Source organism: Helicoverpa zea, chromosome 7, assembly GCF_022581195.2.
Source record: "Helicoverpa zea isolate HzStark_Cry1AcR chromosome 7, ilHelZeax1.1, whole genome shotgun sequence".
Lineage (NCBI taxonomy): Eukaryota > Metazoa > Arthropoda > Insecta > Lepidoptera > Noctuidae > Helicoverpa > Helicoverpa zea.
This window is the reverse complement of record NC_061458.1, coordinates 13,036,885-13,055,739: the sequence shown is the minus strand read 5'-3', so window position 1 is coordinate 13,055,739 and position 18,855 is coordinate 13,036,885. Positions and strand designations below refer to the sequence as shown.

At 37.8% G+C, this 18,855-nt stretch overlaps 1 protein-coding gene across 1 annotated transcript; it reads right to left on the bottom strand.

Moving 5' to 3' along the window:
• Nucleotides 1–14,894: 14,894 nt before the first annotated feature.
• On the bottom strand, nucleotides 14,895–17,111 carry LOC124631799 (flexible cuticle protein 12-like). Its single transcript, XM_047166406.1, has 3 exons — nucleotides 17,000–17,111; nucleotides 15,554–15,669; nucleotides 14,895–15,222 (listed from the first exon to the last, which is right to left on the bottom strand). The coding sequence occupies exons 1-3, from the start codon at nucleotides 17,006–17,008 to the stop codon at nucleotides 15,030–15,032; spliced, it is 318 nt and encodes a 105-aa protein (XP_047022362.1). The 5' UTR covers nucleotides 17,009–17,111; the 3' UTR covers nucleotides 14,895–15,029.
• Between the last annotated feature and the right edge of the window lie 1,744 nt (nucleotides 17,112–18,855).

Here is an 18,855-nt window from a genome sequence, read left to right as displayed (position 1 = left end):
CACACATGGAAAACTACGCAGCATTATTGTCTTCCTCTGAGCTAATCCCAGTCGTTACACCTTATGCTGTGGCCACAAAACGCGAGGAAGAAGATCTTGTGAATGAGAATAAATGCTGTGTTGTTCTTAACATTGTATTCAAGTATTCTGAAAGACACTCTTTACTTAAGAGATTTCACTTTTGTATTTTTGACACGCAACTTTCAAACAGAAATCGAAATTTGCTAAAAAATTGGTTTGAAAAGAAAAATACGTTCCAATGCCCTCTATGCTATATATTATGTATTTATTATATTCGCTATATTATTATAATAGAATTTTCATGGTTTCTGTACTTTTTAATCTGCAACGTACACAAAAAAATTAACTCATAAATACTCAACAAATCCGCTGCTACAATGGCCACACAGCACCCATTTGCAACACTATCTCCTTAAGAGATTTCCCGTGCGTCGTACATACGTATCTCACGAGATTTGTGGCTCAAAGTATCGCGCTAAGTGCCCACCTTGATGCCTTTCAGCACCATTCTCCAATACATGCCTTTTCTTCTCCACGAGTTATTAGGTGGAGAAAGTTTACTGGAGAATATATATTTGAATGGATGAATGGTGTTATGTTTGGTGATTATATTTAATTTTTAAAGTTATATAACGAGTGACGACGAAAAATACTATAAGAGCTTTAGTCAAATGAACCCAAAAACTAGAGAGAGTGTGAGATATGGAAGTCATCATACTTTTGCGAATTCGAGGTGAACAGATTTCATGAAAGCTTTTAAACAAACAAAGCTTTATGAAAACTAGTAATTTCCAAAACATTTTTGCAAACCCACCATAATTCAACTCACCATTAAACTATAATAATAATAAATAACGCACAAAGGTCGCACCGCACAATATTTTTTGAACCCAGGTGAACGTAAATCACCTGTCTAGACGAATTTTATGGCCGATACACGCACCCTGATACAGCCCAGTGGCTCTCAAAGTGCGTAGGGGGAAACAGAGCACATTATGCTAAGTAGCTACAATTTTCCGAAGTTTTCACTTGAATAGTGAGGGATTTTGTGCAGAACTATCAATGAAAATATTTATTTGAATTATTTTATCTTTGTAAGTATAACATTTAAATAGTTTCCATCATCTCCAGGATTAACTTATCTATCCATGCCAAGATTCATCTAATCGGCTCAGCCGTTTCACTTTCTAAGCGTGTTTATTAGTCCTCTAGACCTATAGTTTTCTCTAAACAAAACTATCAAACCGAAAACGAAATACGTATTTTGTATTTTTTGTATACCAATAAATGACATGAATCAATCAATATTTGAGAACCACGATATGATACCAGTTTATCGTATTGAACTATCTAGTCAGCAGAAGGTATGTGTACTAAGATTGGTTAGCTTCAAAACGAACGTTTTTCTTATCAAATTCGTTTATTGTGACGCCGTCTACAATCGGGTTTTATGTTTGTTTGACGTTTTCATTCGATAAACCATTTGTATGGAGAGTAGATGAATCTTATTCATTTATTTTGGAGATTTATATATCGGTCACACAGTTTTGATGACTTTTTCACCATAATTGCTGCTTTGCACTTATGAAAAAATGAAAATGAAATTAAAAATATTGATTAGTTCATCAAGGATTGTTCAAAAAAGATTGTGATTGGAATCCCAAAATACATAAAAATTATAATACTAGCTTCTGCCAACACTTTCACCCGCTTCTCGAAGAAACATTTTAAAGCGCCCAGATAAAAAAATGTCCAACGTTATTCTAATACAAACATAAGCTTATAACTGCGAAGTTTCAAAATCCACCAAGATATTTTTTTGGCGTGAAAGAGAAACAAACGTCCATCCATCAAAAGGTTGCCAAATAACCCTATTTATATCCCTGTTCCACCCGAAGTATATAGGTAACCTCTCAACTCCATCAAGGTAATAACTGCTATTTTAGAATGGAAATCAATTTCATTAATGGCGTCCATAATGATATTCAATAACTCCATGCATGTTAGCTTAATTCTCAATTGGTCATGCAACCATAGAATCATATGTGAGGTAATAATTTACACCTTCATCATATTCGCTGTAAAGATACAACTATGAAAGGCTTAATAATAATGATGATACCTATATACATTGTATGTATCTACTAAGCTACTATAAAACTCATTTTTAATCCCCAACGCAAAAGAAAAGGTGTTGTAAGTTTCACCGACCTTCTTTCGACGTTCCGAGACCGTAGCTCTTAAACGATTAATCCGATTTGGATGCATATTAAAATTTTATTTGAATTTGGAACGTTTCATCAAAATCCTCCGTTTTGATATTATGAGTTTTCCATTTTTGTAACATAAATACATGTTTAAAAACGTCCCTATTATTAAAGCGCATTTATGAAACTTGAACTACAAAGCAACATACTAGAAAAAAAAACTACCAATTTTAAAAACAATATCATCGCAACGCACGTTAATAAATCTCACACTAACCCTAAAAGAATTCGTATATTCAGTTCACACTACTCGCATAAACTGAGGTCCTCATGCAAGGTGTGGTATAAAAAAATACTGCCATTTATTAAAGGGTTTCTCCTCAATACTCCGATCACGTACATTGCCAGATTTCTGAAAGGTACGTAGGGTACGTAGTGGTACCTTCTTTGATATAAACTTTTTCTATCGCATCCCCTCTGTATATTGAAATCGTATAGATTTGATTTCGTACGTGCTTTGTTTGGATCTATCGGTCAGATGTGTGAGGTTGAGGAATGTTTCATGATCTCCGTGAATAATGGTATTTTGAAAAACAGGAATATACGGTCAGGTACATAATATATTTTTGATTAAAACAATGTGCCATTGAGTTATGAAAATAAACAAGAGATCACAATTAAGTTATACTAACACTAAAAATATGGAGAAATCCGAAATAAAATATTTAAATTTGAAAAATATGATCAAAACACCCGACTGCAAAAAACTAGACGATTTGATAAAATACTTCAATTTGTTTGAACGCTTGAGGACCAATACATCGATCTGAAAGTAACATCAACAAACAAATCTCCAAATTACCTTCAACCAAGCAATAAAACCTAACATCCAAAACACCGACAAAAAAAAACTAAACCAAAAAAAAAAGAAATTGATTCCGCCAATCGCATTCCACTATCTGTCAACAGCATTATCTTAACCCTGCGCTAGCTGTTTGGGTCAAAATGATCCCCATACCTGATGCGCCGTCACGTCTCCCGCTTTGAATGGCAAATCACGAGGTAGACCTTCGGGGCCTCAGAGACCCAGTATGAAAATAAAATGATTGCGGAGGGTCCGAGGGCACAGTATTAAAATATTCCCCGAGGTTACACACACCTGATGTTTGTGAAATAGTTGTCTGTCTGTTTATTTTGATTTTTATCTGTGATAAATTGTGTGCGAGGGTCTTTTATGATGTGAGCTTTCTGGGAAGTGAAATTTATGGCGTGCAATATGCTCTTTGCTGAAACTTTTGTGTATTTACATTTATTTATTGTTATCATAGACATTTAAACCGCTTAACTGATCACTCTAATATTTTCGTGCTGTCCATGAAAAGTTTTTTACAACTGTTAATAAATATGACATTAACTACATACATTAGTTACTAAAGATTACTACTAACTCAGTAGTCACTGTCATACTAAGGTACCTCAGGGGTACTTTGGTATCTACCTGCAGCGAAGGGTTGCCGTAATGAATCCACTTCGGCATTAGTTAGCATTAATTAAGTTTACTGGCGCCAGATTAATGAAGATATCGCTCCACATTTGATACTGAAATACAGGGTGTTTGTAAATTGAACTAGGCATTTATGTTTTTTTTTTAAATAACCTATTGTAAAATCTATTTTAAGACTGGAACTGGTTACAATTGATAAATTAAAAAAAAAACTGGCTTTAAAACGTTGATATCATTCAGCAAGTATACTTAGTAATTGATTTAACTACTAGAATCAATAGACCATTTACTCTAATGTATGTACTTACTCAAATAAACAATAAGCTCTACTCTTACTATTAATTCACAAAGTTGAAACACCTTTGAGGACCATCCACGTATAACACGAGGCGAAAATAAACTAACATTTATATACCTTCTAAAACTAAAACACCACGTACCTGAGTACCTCAGGTCCCCTGACAAACGAATAAATTGCGCCGAATAATTCCACAATTAACATTTTTAATCTCCGACGAGATGTAACGCGAATAAATTAGATAGGTATGCCCACCGCGGTGATTGCAGACCAAGATAGGAGCTACGGTAACTAGTTGGTTTATCTTTGCTCTTTTAACTTGATAGAAGTGATTCTTTGGGAAGAAATGCTAAGGATTGATATCTATCACCATCTTTGACAGTTTGTTCCCCAGCTGATCTGAGCTAGTATAGTAACTTCCACATTATTATTTATCTATCTGCCAATTACTCGTTTCTCAGTAAAATAAGATTAATTCGGCTTTCAATGAAAATCATGACATCTAGCGTGCACTAGGCTTTTTGGTCATTAATGGTCTTACTACAAAAAAGTTAGACAGGCCTTCAACACGACGTGTTTTAGGGAGATTCTCCATACAACTATTTCTTAAACACCTGACTAACACCTGTTTAACTTTTTTTGAGTTTTCTACTTTTTTGGGGATTCAAACTTTTGTTTGCTGAAACATAAAATGTTAACCTAGCACCAGCTGTGCATCATAACAAAACCAAACCCACCAAAAACCAAAACAATTAACCCAACAAAACAAAATAATCGAGTACCGTACTCGTTTATCTATCCCGCTATCAAAACTATTCGTAGCAGTAAAACAGAGCACAATAACAGGCGCCATGCATCACGCGTGCACCCCTCGGCGGCAGTCAGGTGACTCTGACTGATTCACTGGACAACGACCGACTGAAATATGGTAATGGCGGCCGTGGTAGCGACCTCACTGACAAATATACCTCTAATTTTAGCGTGCGTATTGTTCGAGTGTTGTTTTGTTTTTTGTGGTTTTTGGGTTATTTGATTTTTTGGCTAATTGATGGGTGAAAAGATTTTAGCACGCGATGCAAGGTGGGTCTAACTAAAATCATAAGAAACAATAGGAGATACCATGACACCAAAGACGTGTACCCTTTACTTAACCTTTTACCTTACAGTCATTTAGAAATTGCTAAGAAACTAAAACCTGCCCTTATACATAAAAGGATAAGTCATTATAGAGATCATAAACTTCATTTTACAAGAATCTTCAGCAAACTAAACTCCCATACCAACCAACAGTTACCAAATAAAACCCTCACTACACCTCAAATCCCATAAAATGAATAATTTATCTGAAAATAAAATCTATTCAGTAACAAACAGTAGAAACAAGGCTTTGTCCGAATAACGAAATCCACGTACGATACGGCGCGGTGCGGCGTGTAAGCGGGAATTTGTATGCAAATTGGCGACGGCACAGGTGGAGCCGCACGCGGCACGAATCCGGCACGAGAGCGGCGCGGGACGGAAAACCGCATGCTCTGGATAAATGTTGAGATCCTGTACATGACTGTTGCAGCTACATTTCTTTTAAAGTTTCCAAAAAACTTTTGTTTGGTTTCTTTGTGAGAAATTATAAAACTGGAAGTCTTAAATTGAAATATTGGCACTTTGACTGTAAATATAAGACATATTTCACACATGCAGACGATATAGAACAATTAACAAAAAAACTTTATCTACATTTATGTTAACAATACAAATTAGTCGTATAATTTTTGCACCAAAATACAATATTTTTTGTTCAGCCTTTGTATCGTCCCACTGTTGGGCACAGGGCTCCTCTCACACAGAGAAGGATTGAGCGTCAATCAACCAAAACACAGTCATCCTCCGAGCCTTTTTCCCAATCATGTTGGGGTCGGCTTCCAGTTTAACCGGATTCAGCTGAGTACCAGTGCTTTACAAGAAGCGACTGCCTATCTGACCTCCTCAACCCAGTTACCTGGGCAACCCGATACCCCTTGGTTAGACTGGTGTCAGACTTACTGGCTTCTGACTACCCGTAACGACTGCCAAGGATGTTCAATGACAGCCGGGACCTACAGTTTAACGTGCCATCCGAAACACAGCCAATGGTGTCTAAGATATACTTAGAAAGTACATACAAACTTAGAAAAGTTGCATTGGTACTTGCCTGACCTGGGATCGAACCCGCGCCCTCATACTTGAGAGGTTGGTCCTTTTACCCACTAGGCCACCACGACTTTTTTTTTGGCAATCAACCAAAACACAGTATGCCAGTTTTATTTTCGCAGTGTACCAACTTTATTGTTCAAGGTATCAAAACAGAAAGAAAAACTCTTAAAATTCTTAACAAAAATAAAGGCAAATTGTTAGAACTACTATCTTCGCGTTAAAGCGTGCGTCGGTAACTGCCGAAGTACTGAAACTGCTATCAAGGTGGACTTTAGTAACGACACTACGATTAGGGAAGGGCGCAAACTTCATTAGAATTATCGATACCGATGCTACAATATGGTCACATAATATGGGCATTAAAACGACAACACAAGAACAAAGTACCTAATACGCAAAAAATACTTTGGTTTTGTATTTGCTTACTGCACTACCATTTTCGCCATCCAAAATGCAAAACCTGCCAACAAGGAAAAAATCCGGCTACAAAGTCAATCCAGTTATAAAATACAAACTCATTTGTACAACAAAATCATATTGAATTTCGAACGTGTATCTCAAATCGAATTATCGATATGGATTGGTATCGGTAGCTGGCGCGTCCCTAAAATCGAGGAGGAAGCGAGAGTGAATTCCTTTCACCTGATAGAAACGGTTATTAGCCAATTCGAAGCTCATTCCGATCCTAATAGAGGGATAATAAAAGGGTCTTCTCTCTCTATTTTTTCTTTTATTTGTTCAAAAGGTAAAAATAAAAATTTTCTTATTCAATTTGCTGGGCTCCGTCGTTTCGATTTTATTCGTTTCTACCTTTCGTTTATTTTAAGGTGTCTTTATTTTCTCGGACCTGGTGGAATTTAGTGTGTGCTTTTTTACCCGACTGTCAAGAAAGGATATCTTTTCACTGAAGTAACATTTACCTATTTTGTTATATTAATTGCTGTTGACTATTACATATCGACGGTATCGATTTTGGAAGTTCCAACACTATTAAAATCACCTCTACGATATGAAATAGTTCAAAGCTTTGATGCATAAAACCTAAAACTAAGCAATAGAGACACTTACCAAAAATATTTGCGACAATACTTGGAACATGAAATGGTTTATCACAGTTCGCCCTTTAAAATACACCTTTTTTTTTTTCCGACGTCAAAAATCACCAAATGACCCCTCCCGCTGTGGGTTAGCAGCGGTGAGGGAGTGTCAGACTCTTACTGACTAAAAACCGTCGTGTTCCGTCATAGGCCTTTTATGTACCAGGGCCGCGGTCTCTTTCGAACAACCCGCAGCCCCGGCAGGCCTTAGCCCTGCTGGGCCCCGCTGGGGTTGCTGACATCTCTTTGAGGAGCGCGTGGAACAACGCGCGCCGTCGACACGGGTCTGTCGTCTAAGCAGACAGAGGGACGATGAGCCACCCGAACTCACCGCCCACAGACCCACGCCTACGGTGGCCGGGAGTCATCTCGCGACACCCGGCGCCCATGGTGTCTACCTGGTCCAGCGCGGCGGCCGGGATGAGAGGTGCGAACTCTCTGGCGTTCCGCCTCCTCCTTCTCGAGCATGACCGCTTCGCAGAAGGAGGCGACGGCATCCCATTCCCTCTCGCCCCGGACCATGGCCTGAACCAGGGCCGGACGCGAGAGGTCGCCGCCGCCCAAAGCCTCGACGAGGACCCGACGGTGCCCTTCCCATGCGGGGCACACCTGGACTGTGTGGTCCACCGTGTCCTCGGGGCTGTCCGCACAATGGTGACACCCGGGCGCCTCCTCACGACCGATGCGGTACAGGTACCTCCCGAAACAACCGTGTCCGGTGAGGACCTGCGTCATGCGGTACGTGAGGGCGCCGTGACTCCTCCCGAGCCACTCCTCAAAGAGGGGACTTACCGCCACGATGGTGGCGTGCCCTTTTTAAATAAAACACACCTGAATACACCTGAATTTTCAAACAATATAGCAACAATAAAATATACGATCCAATTTAAAATCCCTTACTTAAATCACCCTACAAAGACACAGAACCATTTTTTACAGGAACGCTCATTTTCTAACACATGGTTTTTCATACAATCTGGCATTACATGCTTCACAATCGTCATCTCCCCTCGGGCCAAAACGTATTTTTGATTATTCTTTCGTCTCTTTTGCACAGTTTTTGCAGCACCGGTGTTAAGAGCCCTTTAATGACAGGAAAATTGAAAGTTTCACCAGAAAAAGTTTGGGAACAGTCGTAAAAAGTGTGCTTGCCAGATAATGTCCGAATGATGTGTTTTGAGGTAGAATTTTCGGATAAACTTCGCTTGGCTTGCTCTGAAGAGATTTTTTTATCGTTATCGCGTTATATTTTTTGGGTTTTGATCACAAATGACTGCTAAAAATAAGGTCCTGAGTTTGATCCGCTGGTTTTGCTCAGCCTTTTCAGTTCCTCTTGCCCACGTATTTAAAAAATAATTAAAATTCTCATTTACGTAACTTTTAAGTCTATTGGTCCCACTGAAGCTTCCTCACAGACCTCACAGTCTACAAAAGCCCTATTATTCATGAGAAGTGAAGAGTTACTTACTTACTACTGTAAAATTCCTTTAAGGAAAACTGCACCTTCACACACGAAGGCACAATATTGTGTCGATAGGTAAAAGTGTAAAGTTATTGAAATTCATAAATCACGCGTCCATGCCCAATATACAGGGAGAGCTTGTTTAACAAATATATCGCGTGTTAGAACACGTTGACTCGTACAGCGCGATGTGGCGTGTAGCGCAAGTTATAAGATTAGATCATTTCTTCCCTTGAAGAAAGCAAAGTTAGCTTCTTTTCAAATAAAATCTCGTGTGTATTGTATTAGTTACAATACACACGAGATTTTATTTTTTTCCATTTATTTTATTCCAATGCTTCTTTCTTTATTCTAATATAGCTTCTGCCCGCGACTTCGTACGCGGATCCTGTCCCTTATGCCAGCGACTATGGGGTCAGCAAAATCAAAGATCTGAATAGTCGCAATAGACGTGACCATAGGGATAAAAGTAGTGATTCTAATTAGACCGCATTTAAGTTGTGTGTGGCAAAAATATTACACGTAGGTATTATTTCGTAAATAAACATTAAATAGATGACAAAGTCGTGGTGACTTAGTGGAATTCGTGGTGGTTTAGTGGGTAGAGAACCAATCTCTCAAGTATGAGCGTGCGTCTTTGATTCCAGGTCTGGCAAGTGCCTGCCAATGCAACTTTTCTAAGTTCGTATGTACTTTCTACGTATATTTTGGATACCAATGACCGTTATTTGGAGGGGATGTTAAACTGTAGGTTCCGACTGTCATTGAACATTCTTGGCAGTCGTTATGGGTAGTCAGAAGCCAGTAAGTCTTACCAAGGGGTAACCGGGTTGTGGAGGTCAGATAGGCAGTCGCTCCTTGTAAAACACTGGTACTCAGTTGCATCGTGACTGGAAGTCGACCCTAACATAATTGGGACAAAGGCTCTTGAGATAATAACGACAATAATAATGAGATATAGGCACCGCAAGACATCTGAGGCTGATGACGGGGAGTAGCGACCCCGCGGGGCTATATATACTGAGTTCTCCAGGGAGAGTATACTGTCCCCCATCTCCGGCCGGTCGGAGTGAACCATGACGGGGGTAGGTCTCACGCCTCTGGCTTGGCTTGGCCGTCCAGAGTGGAGTCGCTAGAGCAGGATTAGTGGCCCTGCTCGGAGGGTAGGTGCCTCATGGTAAGCACAGGGAGCGCGTAATCCGCGTTTAAAGTCCGCCGAGGTATCCTCACCCTTCAGCCGCTCATGTCCCTATTGCCCTCTTGTTGCTATTCAGTGACTGGTTACAGTTTTACCTGCCGTTTTTACATGTACCTAATACATTGTCATCCACTAACATCCCATCAAAATAGCCCAAGTAGTTTTCCTCCATAGTTAGCAATAGTTTAGCACAGAACCGGGGATTGTCTTTTTTTTAACGACGTCCACCGGGGATTGTCCTTGGGTTCATTTCTATAGTGTATAAAGGGATAATCGTCGGTTTTGTGTCACCATTTCATTAAAGTTGTCTCAAAAGGGCTTCAGCGTGTTGGCTTCGACCCCACGTTTGCCTCCCAAAAATTTGGAACTCTGTAGTCCCGAGGTCTGGAAGAGATATACAAAATAATAATGAAGATAAAACGCAACAAAGTTAGAGAGTGGAGGCTCGTGACGCCACGTCTAGGTATGTAAAATTTGTACTAAGCAGTGACTTAACACGAAATTCAAGCGTTGTTGTATCTTCGTTATTATTTGTTTGTGAGAGAGAGAAAAGAAAAATGCGTGTCCATTATTTTAGGGTTATCTAAAAGACGGACTAATTACTTATTTTGATTCACTATACCTATTTCATAACATTCATTTCTATACATTTCAAGTGTAGTATTGCTCTTGAAGTTCCACATCAGGTGTTCCAGATCTTCGATGTTTACACGTCAATAGAGAGTGCTTATCAGATTGAACCACTTTTGCTAAAACGTCATATCTTTATAAGCTATAGTCTAGCTGGGCTCCTGGGTTTCCACATTAGGTGTTTTACATCTTCAATTTTTATAAGTCAACAGAGAGTGCTTATCAGATTGAACAACTTTTGCTAAAACGTCATACCTCTATATGCTATAGTCTAGCTGGGCCCCTGGAGTTCCACATCAGGTGTTTTAGATCTTCAATTTGTATAAGTCAATAGAAAGTGCTTATCAAATTGAACAACTTTTGCTAAAACGGCATACCTGTATATGGTACAGAGAAGCTGGGCTCTTGGGGTTCCACATCAGGTGTTCCAGATCTTAAAATTTATAATCTCAGCTGAAAATGCTCATCAAATGAAACAATTTTTGCCACGGCACCATATTTGTATCTCTTATAGTTTTATTGGTCTGTTGGAGTTCTGCATCAGGTCTTCAAGTTTCGAAGATAAATTATAGCCTATATGTTGACCAGGCCTAATACTGATACAACAAAGAAAAAATCATTGAAATCCGTTCAGTAGTTCGGAAGATTAGCGTGTACAAACAAACAGACATACAGACATACAGACATACAGACATACAGACAAACAGACAGAATTTTTTTTTTGGATTTGTGCTCCATTACTGTTTCTAAACCCCACCCAATTATTATTTTTTTAATATATTCAATGTACAGACACAGTTTTTTTACAGATTTATTATATGTATATATAGATATTGTTAGTATCCAGTGTATTGTTCGAATTACACCTAAGAGTAGGAAATAATATATTAATGTGAATGAGCATAATATTTCAAATTCATTATTCAATTGAATCGACCGAGTAAAAACAAACAGCAACCTCCAAAATTCTCCATTTCAATTCTTTAATAACTTTCACTATGACACCACGCAAATATTTGCAAGAAACAATCTCACCCCGCTCCCGCTACCGCCTATCCGTTACCCCACACACACGTAGCAGCCATAGATCAAGTCCACCTGTAATATTAACGCCTCACTATCAGCCGCACATGGCGACGCCAACAAAAAGTATTTGTCACGCTGATGCGTGTTTGAACACACAGCCCTTCTGTCTTGTGTTACGTCTGTTATTTTTATTTATTTACGGATGTGTGTATTTTTGCAGTTTAGGTATATAGGTCTTTGAGGAAATACCTTGATAATGTGTGCTATGCACAGCACCCTGTCTATTTCGAAGCCGAAAGCTAATAAAATAATTTTACCTATGATAATAGTTTCAGTTTAGTCACAAATTATTATAGGTTTGTAATTGGCTGCCTTTGTAATTACAACAAACAATTATATAGTAATATAAAATAGACAAGTTTAACTGCATCAATAGTGCAAACATGAACTAAAAATTAGCGCTGTCATAAACTTTGGCTCATCTTATACAATTGTAATGTAACTTAGCCTACATTAACACAATAACAATGTAAACACGGCTATCTGCAAACTCTTACCGTAGTAGGTGCGTCTCGTAATAAAGCCGTGCATTAACACCTTGGAATCAAAGTCTTTGAAACCGCGGCGTAATCTCCAACGCCACTGCTTATCTTGGTGCGCTGGGAAACATGCTCTACTTGTGATGCTGATTTTATTTGTACATCTTGTACTCGGTTAAATTATTAAATATTCTTGTAACAAACAAGAATATTTAATGAGATAGGCCGCGATTGATTTATGTTTGATACATAATAAATAAAGGGAAATTATAAGTCTAGCCAAAAAATTATTTATTGGACACATGATTAAACTTCTAATTTTATAACTAAGCAACGGGGAAATGACATAGCCTCTAATAAACTAATTCGTCTTTTTTACAACGCCAACTACTAGAGAGCTTCAATAAAAGATCATCAATTATTGTTACTTGTCCTTCTTATTTATACATTGTCATCTAATTTACTAACTCGGCCTCATTTTTTCAAAAACGAGCCAAGAAAAACGAGATCAACGTTTTTCTTGGCTTGTTTTTTTTTTTGATGGTAGATTTTATTTATTTATTTAAAATACTTTTTGCACATTGTACAACGGCGGACTTAACGCCTTAGGCGTCCATTTTTCCAATTTGGATCCATTTTATTTAGCATATTGCCATTTATAACCTTCAATTAAAAAACATTGTATTAAAAATTGAAGTTAGTGACGAAAACGAATCGCTGCAAAACCGACTCCACGTAGTCTTATCTGCCCTACCCCTAGAGTGCAATTCAAAACCGCGTAGGCGCGGAGGGGCGAGGCGGCCTGCGAGCTGAGGCGCAGGTAGTTTCAGCGCTCGCCGTGGCTGAGTGAGCGTGAAAACCATCTGCGCTGGTGAGCGTGAAAACCATCTGCGACGATAAGCTGGCATGGGACCGCCGGAGCCACGCAGCGCCGGAGCCGTGACAGAAGCCATGCTCGCTGCATGTTGCATGCTTACTTCCATGCTGGGCCAATTAATATGGGATGTGTTATATTTTAAACAAAAAACTCAGTACGAGTTAAAAAAATAGAAGCTAAATAAATATTTTTATGATGTCACTTAATAGTAATTAAGAAGTTTACTGTTAGAATGCATGCTACAAATTTAGATGCAAAAAAATAACCATCATGCTGAGTTGTATTTAGAGTGGAAGATGATAACTCGTGGCTAAGATAGTATTATTTAGATGCTCGACGTTTTATTAATTGTGGCTGACTTAGTAATTTAGAAGGCAACATACATTTTTGGATGCGAATAATGATACTAAAAAGAAGCCTGTTTAATTAGCACCCATAAATAAAATGTAACTTTTTCTATCTATTCTAATATTATAAAACTGAAGAGTTTGTTTAGTTGCTTGAACGCAATAATCTATGGAACTATAGTTCGGCCATTCAGAGAATGCGTTCCTGACACGTCGCGATTGAACTGACGACGTAACTTTGCAATGGCGTTGCAGTTACGATAAAAATATTTTTGCTGGTTGTTTACCGTTTTAACAATTGAGGAGCATTAAAACAACATTATTATATCAATAATCAATGAATGTAGTTACGTCGTCAGTTCAATCGCGACGTGTCAGGAACGCATTCTCTGAATGGCCGAACTATACTGGCCCGCTTTGAAAAATCCTTTAAGTGTTAAATATGAGAAATAATAATGGCGTCCACGGCCGATTTCGGCCACGGCGGCTGTTCTCATTTAAGGAGCTCAGCCAGCTGCGCAGGACATATTATAGTGCACGCGCATTTGCGCAGACACAGGTGCACTCACTATTCCTTCCCTCTCATAACCCGATGGGACGGCAATTCGACACGACCGGAAAGAGATCAGGCGCAGGACCGACATTTACGTGCTCTCCGATGCACGGGTGAATTAATCACCAACTTCCAGACTACGGGCTGCTTTGTGAAAGCTTAAGAAAACCTACAAAGCGATTTCGGCTCGACCCAGGAATCGAACCCGAGACCTCGCACACAGCAGCTGCGCTTGTGAGCACTAGACCAACGAGGCAGAAAATGAGAAATAAATATGTATTTAAATGCCTGAATTATGTGTCTATGTTTATATAATACAAAACATCTTGAGAAGATTATTTAAAGTCTCATCAGTGGATGTTGACAGGGAGTAGTATCTCAACATTTACAAATTTTATATGTCATTCTTTCTAACTTTTTTTAGAAATAGATAAAGTTCCTTTGAAGTAGAGCACCTTTCCAAACATACTCTAGTACATGACTATTTACCACAATGGAACTCCTTTTTCGGTCCTTTGTGAGGCTAGCTTTGATTAACTTTGATGTAGGTGAGTGCTCCGAAGGTACTATCTGCTAATGGATTGTCTCACACACTCGTTGTTCTTTCAAACGATACCTGAAACCCTTTGACTTTCTTTCTGTGAGCTTTCACGACTTTGTTACTGTGTGTCTTTGATGTGTTGCTGTCTTTTGTTTTTTTTTTGTCTGCCTAGTGTTTATTGTAAAATATGTGACAAGTTCAGAAAATAAGGTAAGGACCTGTATGTATGTGTGTAATATAGTTGAGATTGCATAGGTTTTGATTGTCGGTGTATTTAGCACATGTTTTTATTGCTAGACATTTCAAGCTTAGGTCGATATTTACATTCGATGTATTTAACATATTACACTCATTGCGGCATTTGAATGTAACCAAATAAAAAGGTGATAAACGAAACACAAAAATTAAATCAAAAATGTTTATTCATTATCCTACTCATTATTACTGCAAGAGCTAACAAAAGACGATCAGTCATCAGGTAACAACATACTCTTGCTATCGGTCAGTTTAGACTAGATATTGGTAACTAAGGGGGTTGCTTAGGCAGCCACGGGGAGGTGAGCACCCTGGGGCTGGAAGCCGTTCTCGTTAGCGATGTACCTGACGGAGTAGGTGATACCGTCGGGGGCTACGTAGGAGAATTCACCCTGGACCTCAAGAGCCTCGTTCTCGCTGCCAACGTTCTTCAGCTGACCGGCTTCGGAGCCCTTCTTGCCATCGCTGGTCTCGTAGCTGTTGGAAGAAATAGTGTTATTATGATGCTGTCATCATTTGCGTTTCGAAAGACTTTAACTAATATTTTTTCTGACTATTCGGAGTTTTCAGTAGTTAATAGGTTCATTACCATAATTGGGATGCTGAACTTTTCAAGAAGTTAAAAAAGTACCGATTATTGCATATTTTTTTATGTAGAGAAAGAATGTGATATTGTCCATATAAAGTTATGTGGACATCATTGCATCGATATAGAGCATTGATTTTAATTATTAGGAACCATTTTTTTCTAGGCTTTGGTCATTCCGATAAAATAAGTTTGTTAGGTCTATAGGTATTGTGAACTTACCCGAAGCTGTAGCCATCAACTCCGATGTTGTTGAGGGACTGGCTGACGACGACGGCGTCCTTGGGCTCAACTGGGACGGCCACAGCCACGGCGACGCAAAGAGCGAGTACGATGAACTAAACAAACAAACAAATATTATGCATACCTTGTTGATAGATGCTAATGTAATATAGTGTTTGTATGTACTTTCTAAGTATATCCTAGACACCATTGACTGTGTTTTGGATGGCACGTTAAACTGTAGGTCCCGGCTGTCATTGAACATCCTTGGCAGTCGTTACGGGTAGTCAGAAGCCAGTAAGTCTGACACCAGTCCAACCAAGGGGTATCGGGTTGCCCGGGTAACTGGGTTGAGGAGGTCAGATAGGCAGTCGCTGGTACTCAACTGAATCCGGTTAGACTGGAAGCCGACCCCAACATAGTTGGGAAAAAGGCTCGGAGGATGATGATGATTTTGAAAAAAAATCATAGGAAGCAGCAGATTCATAACAAATTAGATCGTAAATTATGTCCAAAAGCAGATTGACCTATCGGATTTGACTACATAGGTAGTCTCGTCTAATGTCAAGGATTCAAATCTACTTTAGATTCTAATGGCAATCGGTAACATCATCTATATGATAATGAAAATGATCACACAAATGCTGAATGTCAATGGAATAGTTGTAATAGTGAATGTAAGTCTAATTTTAGAAGAAATCGTGAATTATTTGAAGTACATAGATAAAGAACTACAGTTAACAGTAGAAAAAGTGATAAAGATTTCTTTGAAGAAAGTGATAAATGATTATTAAACAAAATAACTGCAAAAATAATTGATACTAATAATATAGCATCAGTGATTGAAGAGATTTAAGAAACATATTGTGCGAATACTAAGGTTAAAAATCAAAAACCACTTGAAGAAATGTAATGTATTTCAAGTGTAAGTGACTTAATACGAATGTGATAAACTCGAATTATTTATAAATGTAAAACGGGTCATATTTGCTTGAAGCTTATTATTGATATTACAGAATTAATGATCGCGTAATAGTTTGAGGATCGCATGATAATTTGGCATTTGACCACGCCTAGTTTACGAAGGACTTTATATTAATATTGAATGTTGGTATGAGGTAAGTAATTTGGAAATATTTGCACAAATTCTTATTGGCAAAGATGAAGTAATAGTACTTATTGTAAATGATGATGACAATAGAGAACTAGATTAGGCCCATATGGCTTTTAGAGCTTCAGATACAAGTAATGAGAATGAGTCACTACAAATTGTTCCAGATATCCCATTGATTAATTGAGTTCAAAATCATTAGGAATCAATGAACGCTTGAGTAATAAGAAAAAAGAGGACAAGAATAAATATTGAATTATGTAATGAGATAATTGAAGTGAAGATGAGATCGATGAAATCAAAAGTGATTGAAAAAGTGAAGTAACTGCACTTACGGATTTCATTTTTGGGTTTTTGTGGTGGGTGTTGGTAGTTGTGGAGAACAAGAGGATGCACTGGTGACTGTGATGTTTCTTCAAATTCACCACACTTATATACGAATTCTAGTCTAACACTCCGGCTGTTTTGCATATATTTGAATGTATGCTTTTGCTCAATTCTCTAAACTTTAGCCTACATCCTTCATTTTGTTGAATATTTTTTTAATAACTGGGAATTTGAATATTATAATAAATCCTGTTTGGGGTATAATCTAGAATTATGATGATGTTACACTAGTATTGTCACAGTGTATCTCGCATTTGGAACCTTATGTTCTGCAGCATAAGCTCCAATATTTATAGATAAAATATGTTGTGCGACAATTTATTGTTATATTAAGTTTATTGTTTGATTGACTTTTATTGCGGCAAAGATTCGTTACTTAACCACATTTGTATTAATTGACATAATATTGATCCTTGTCTCGAACAAAACAATTTTGAATCAGACAGAAAATAACCGTCTGCAAAAGCTAATCAGTTAGAATTACGTGGATTACAAATATGTATGTATATATTTTCAGTTAAGTCAAAAAAGTCGAGAAACCTACAAGGCTCAGTATACTTGTACTGCAACTACATACGATTTTAAAATTATTTCGCATAGGGAGGTAGCAGCAGTTTGATACATATAATTCACGCCTGCAACTTTTCCCACTTGCCATTTCATTTTAGCTATACAAAATAAGTACCTAATAATAATGTGTTACATACTGGCCATCAAAATAATATGAAGAGATCAATTAATTTGCTAAGAGAGTTCACTTTTGGAGTGAACACACTTATTCAAAGAAGTTGTGTCCTGGGTTATATATACTTTCCAAGTATGTTTTGAGAAAACCTGGACTATAAGCTTAAGTTGAATATAAACTCTAACTTTAGTTTCAATTCTGTACCGATACTCAAATTTTGCAGCTCAACAAAAAATGAAGAACATCTTTACAATAATCTCAACTGCCTAGCATTTTTTTCGACTACTTTGGGGTCGGCTTCCAGTCCAACCGACTGTCTACTTGACCTCCTCGACCCACTTACCTGGGCAACCCAATACCCCTAGGCAAGACTGTATCAGACTAACAGGCTTCGACTACCATAACGACTTCCTAAGATGTTCGATGACAGTTTTTACAATGACCTATATACATATGTAGAAAACTTAAATAGAACGGGCATATCATGACTATCATATAAAAAGTTACAGCAAAAACCGATACAAATCTATCACCAGTATACAAGTTAATCAATTGGCACATGCTTAGATTTAGCCTTGACATTCACTTTCCATCTCGTTCCACGAAATAAAGATGATATTCATAAAATTATTTAACAGCCCACAAACCGGTTTAAAAATATTATTTATACCGTACGAGACGGGACCGACACGATTCATTTTCCTCAGAAGTGGAAATGTAAATGTTTGAATTTTTTATGTGATTTTATTTTTTACTATTTACTTATATAAAGTACCTGAAGGAGGTATTAATGGTGGTTATTGCGTTATTAAAGAGTTTTTCTTATTATTTTTAATGAATCATACATTATATCAAGATGAGCAAGCTGTTTATACAACTATATCCATGATTACTGCTTATTTATATTAAAGAAAGGCTTTATCTCTCGGAAAGCTAGATTATGCTAAACACAGTGATTCATTTTTATAAACCTTTCACGTATCGGTTCCGTCCCGCTGCCTCTAAAATACACGGTTCATCTGCCTCTCATTTTCGTAAAAGTCGTATATTTATATTATCGACATTAATACTAACGACAGACTTTTATTACATTATACAAAAACCTGTATTTCAAGTGAT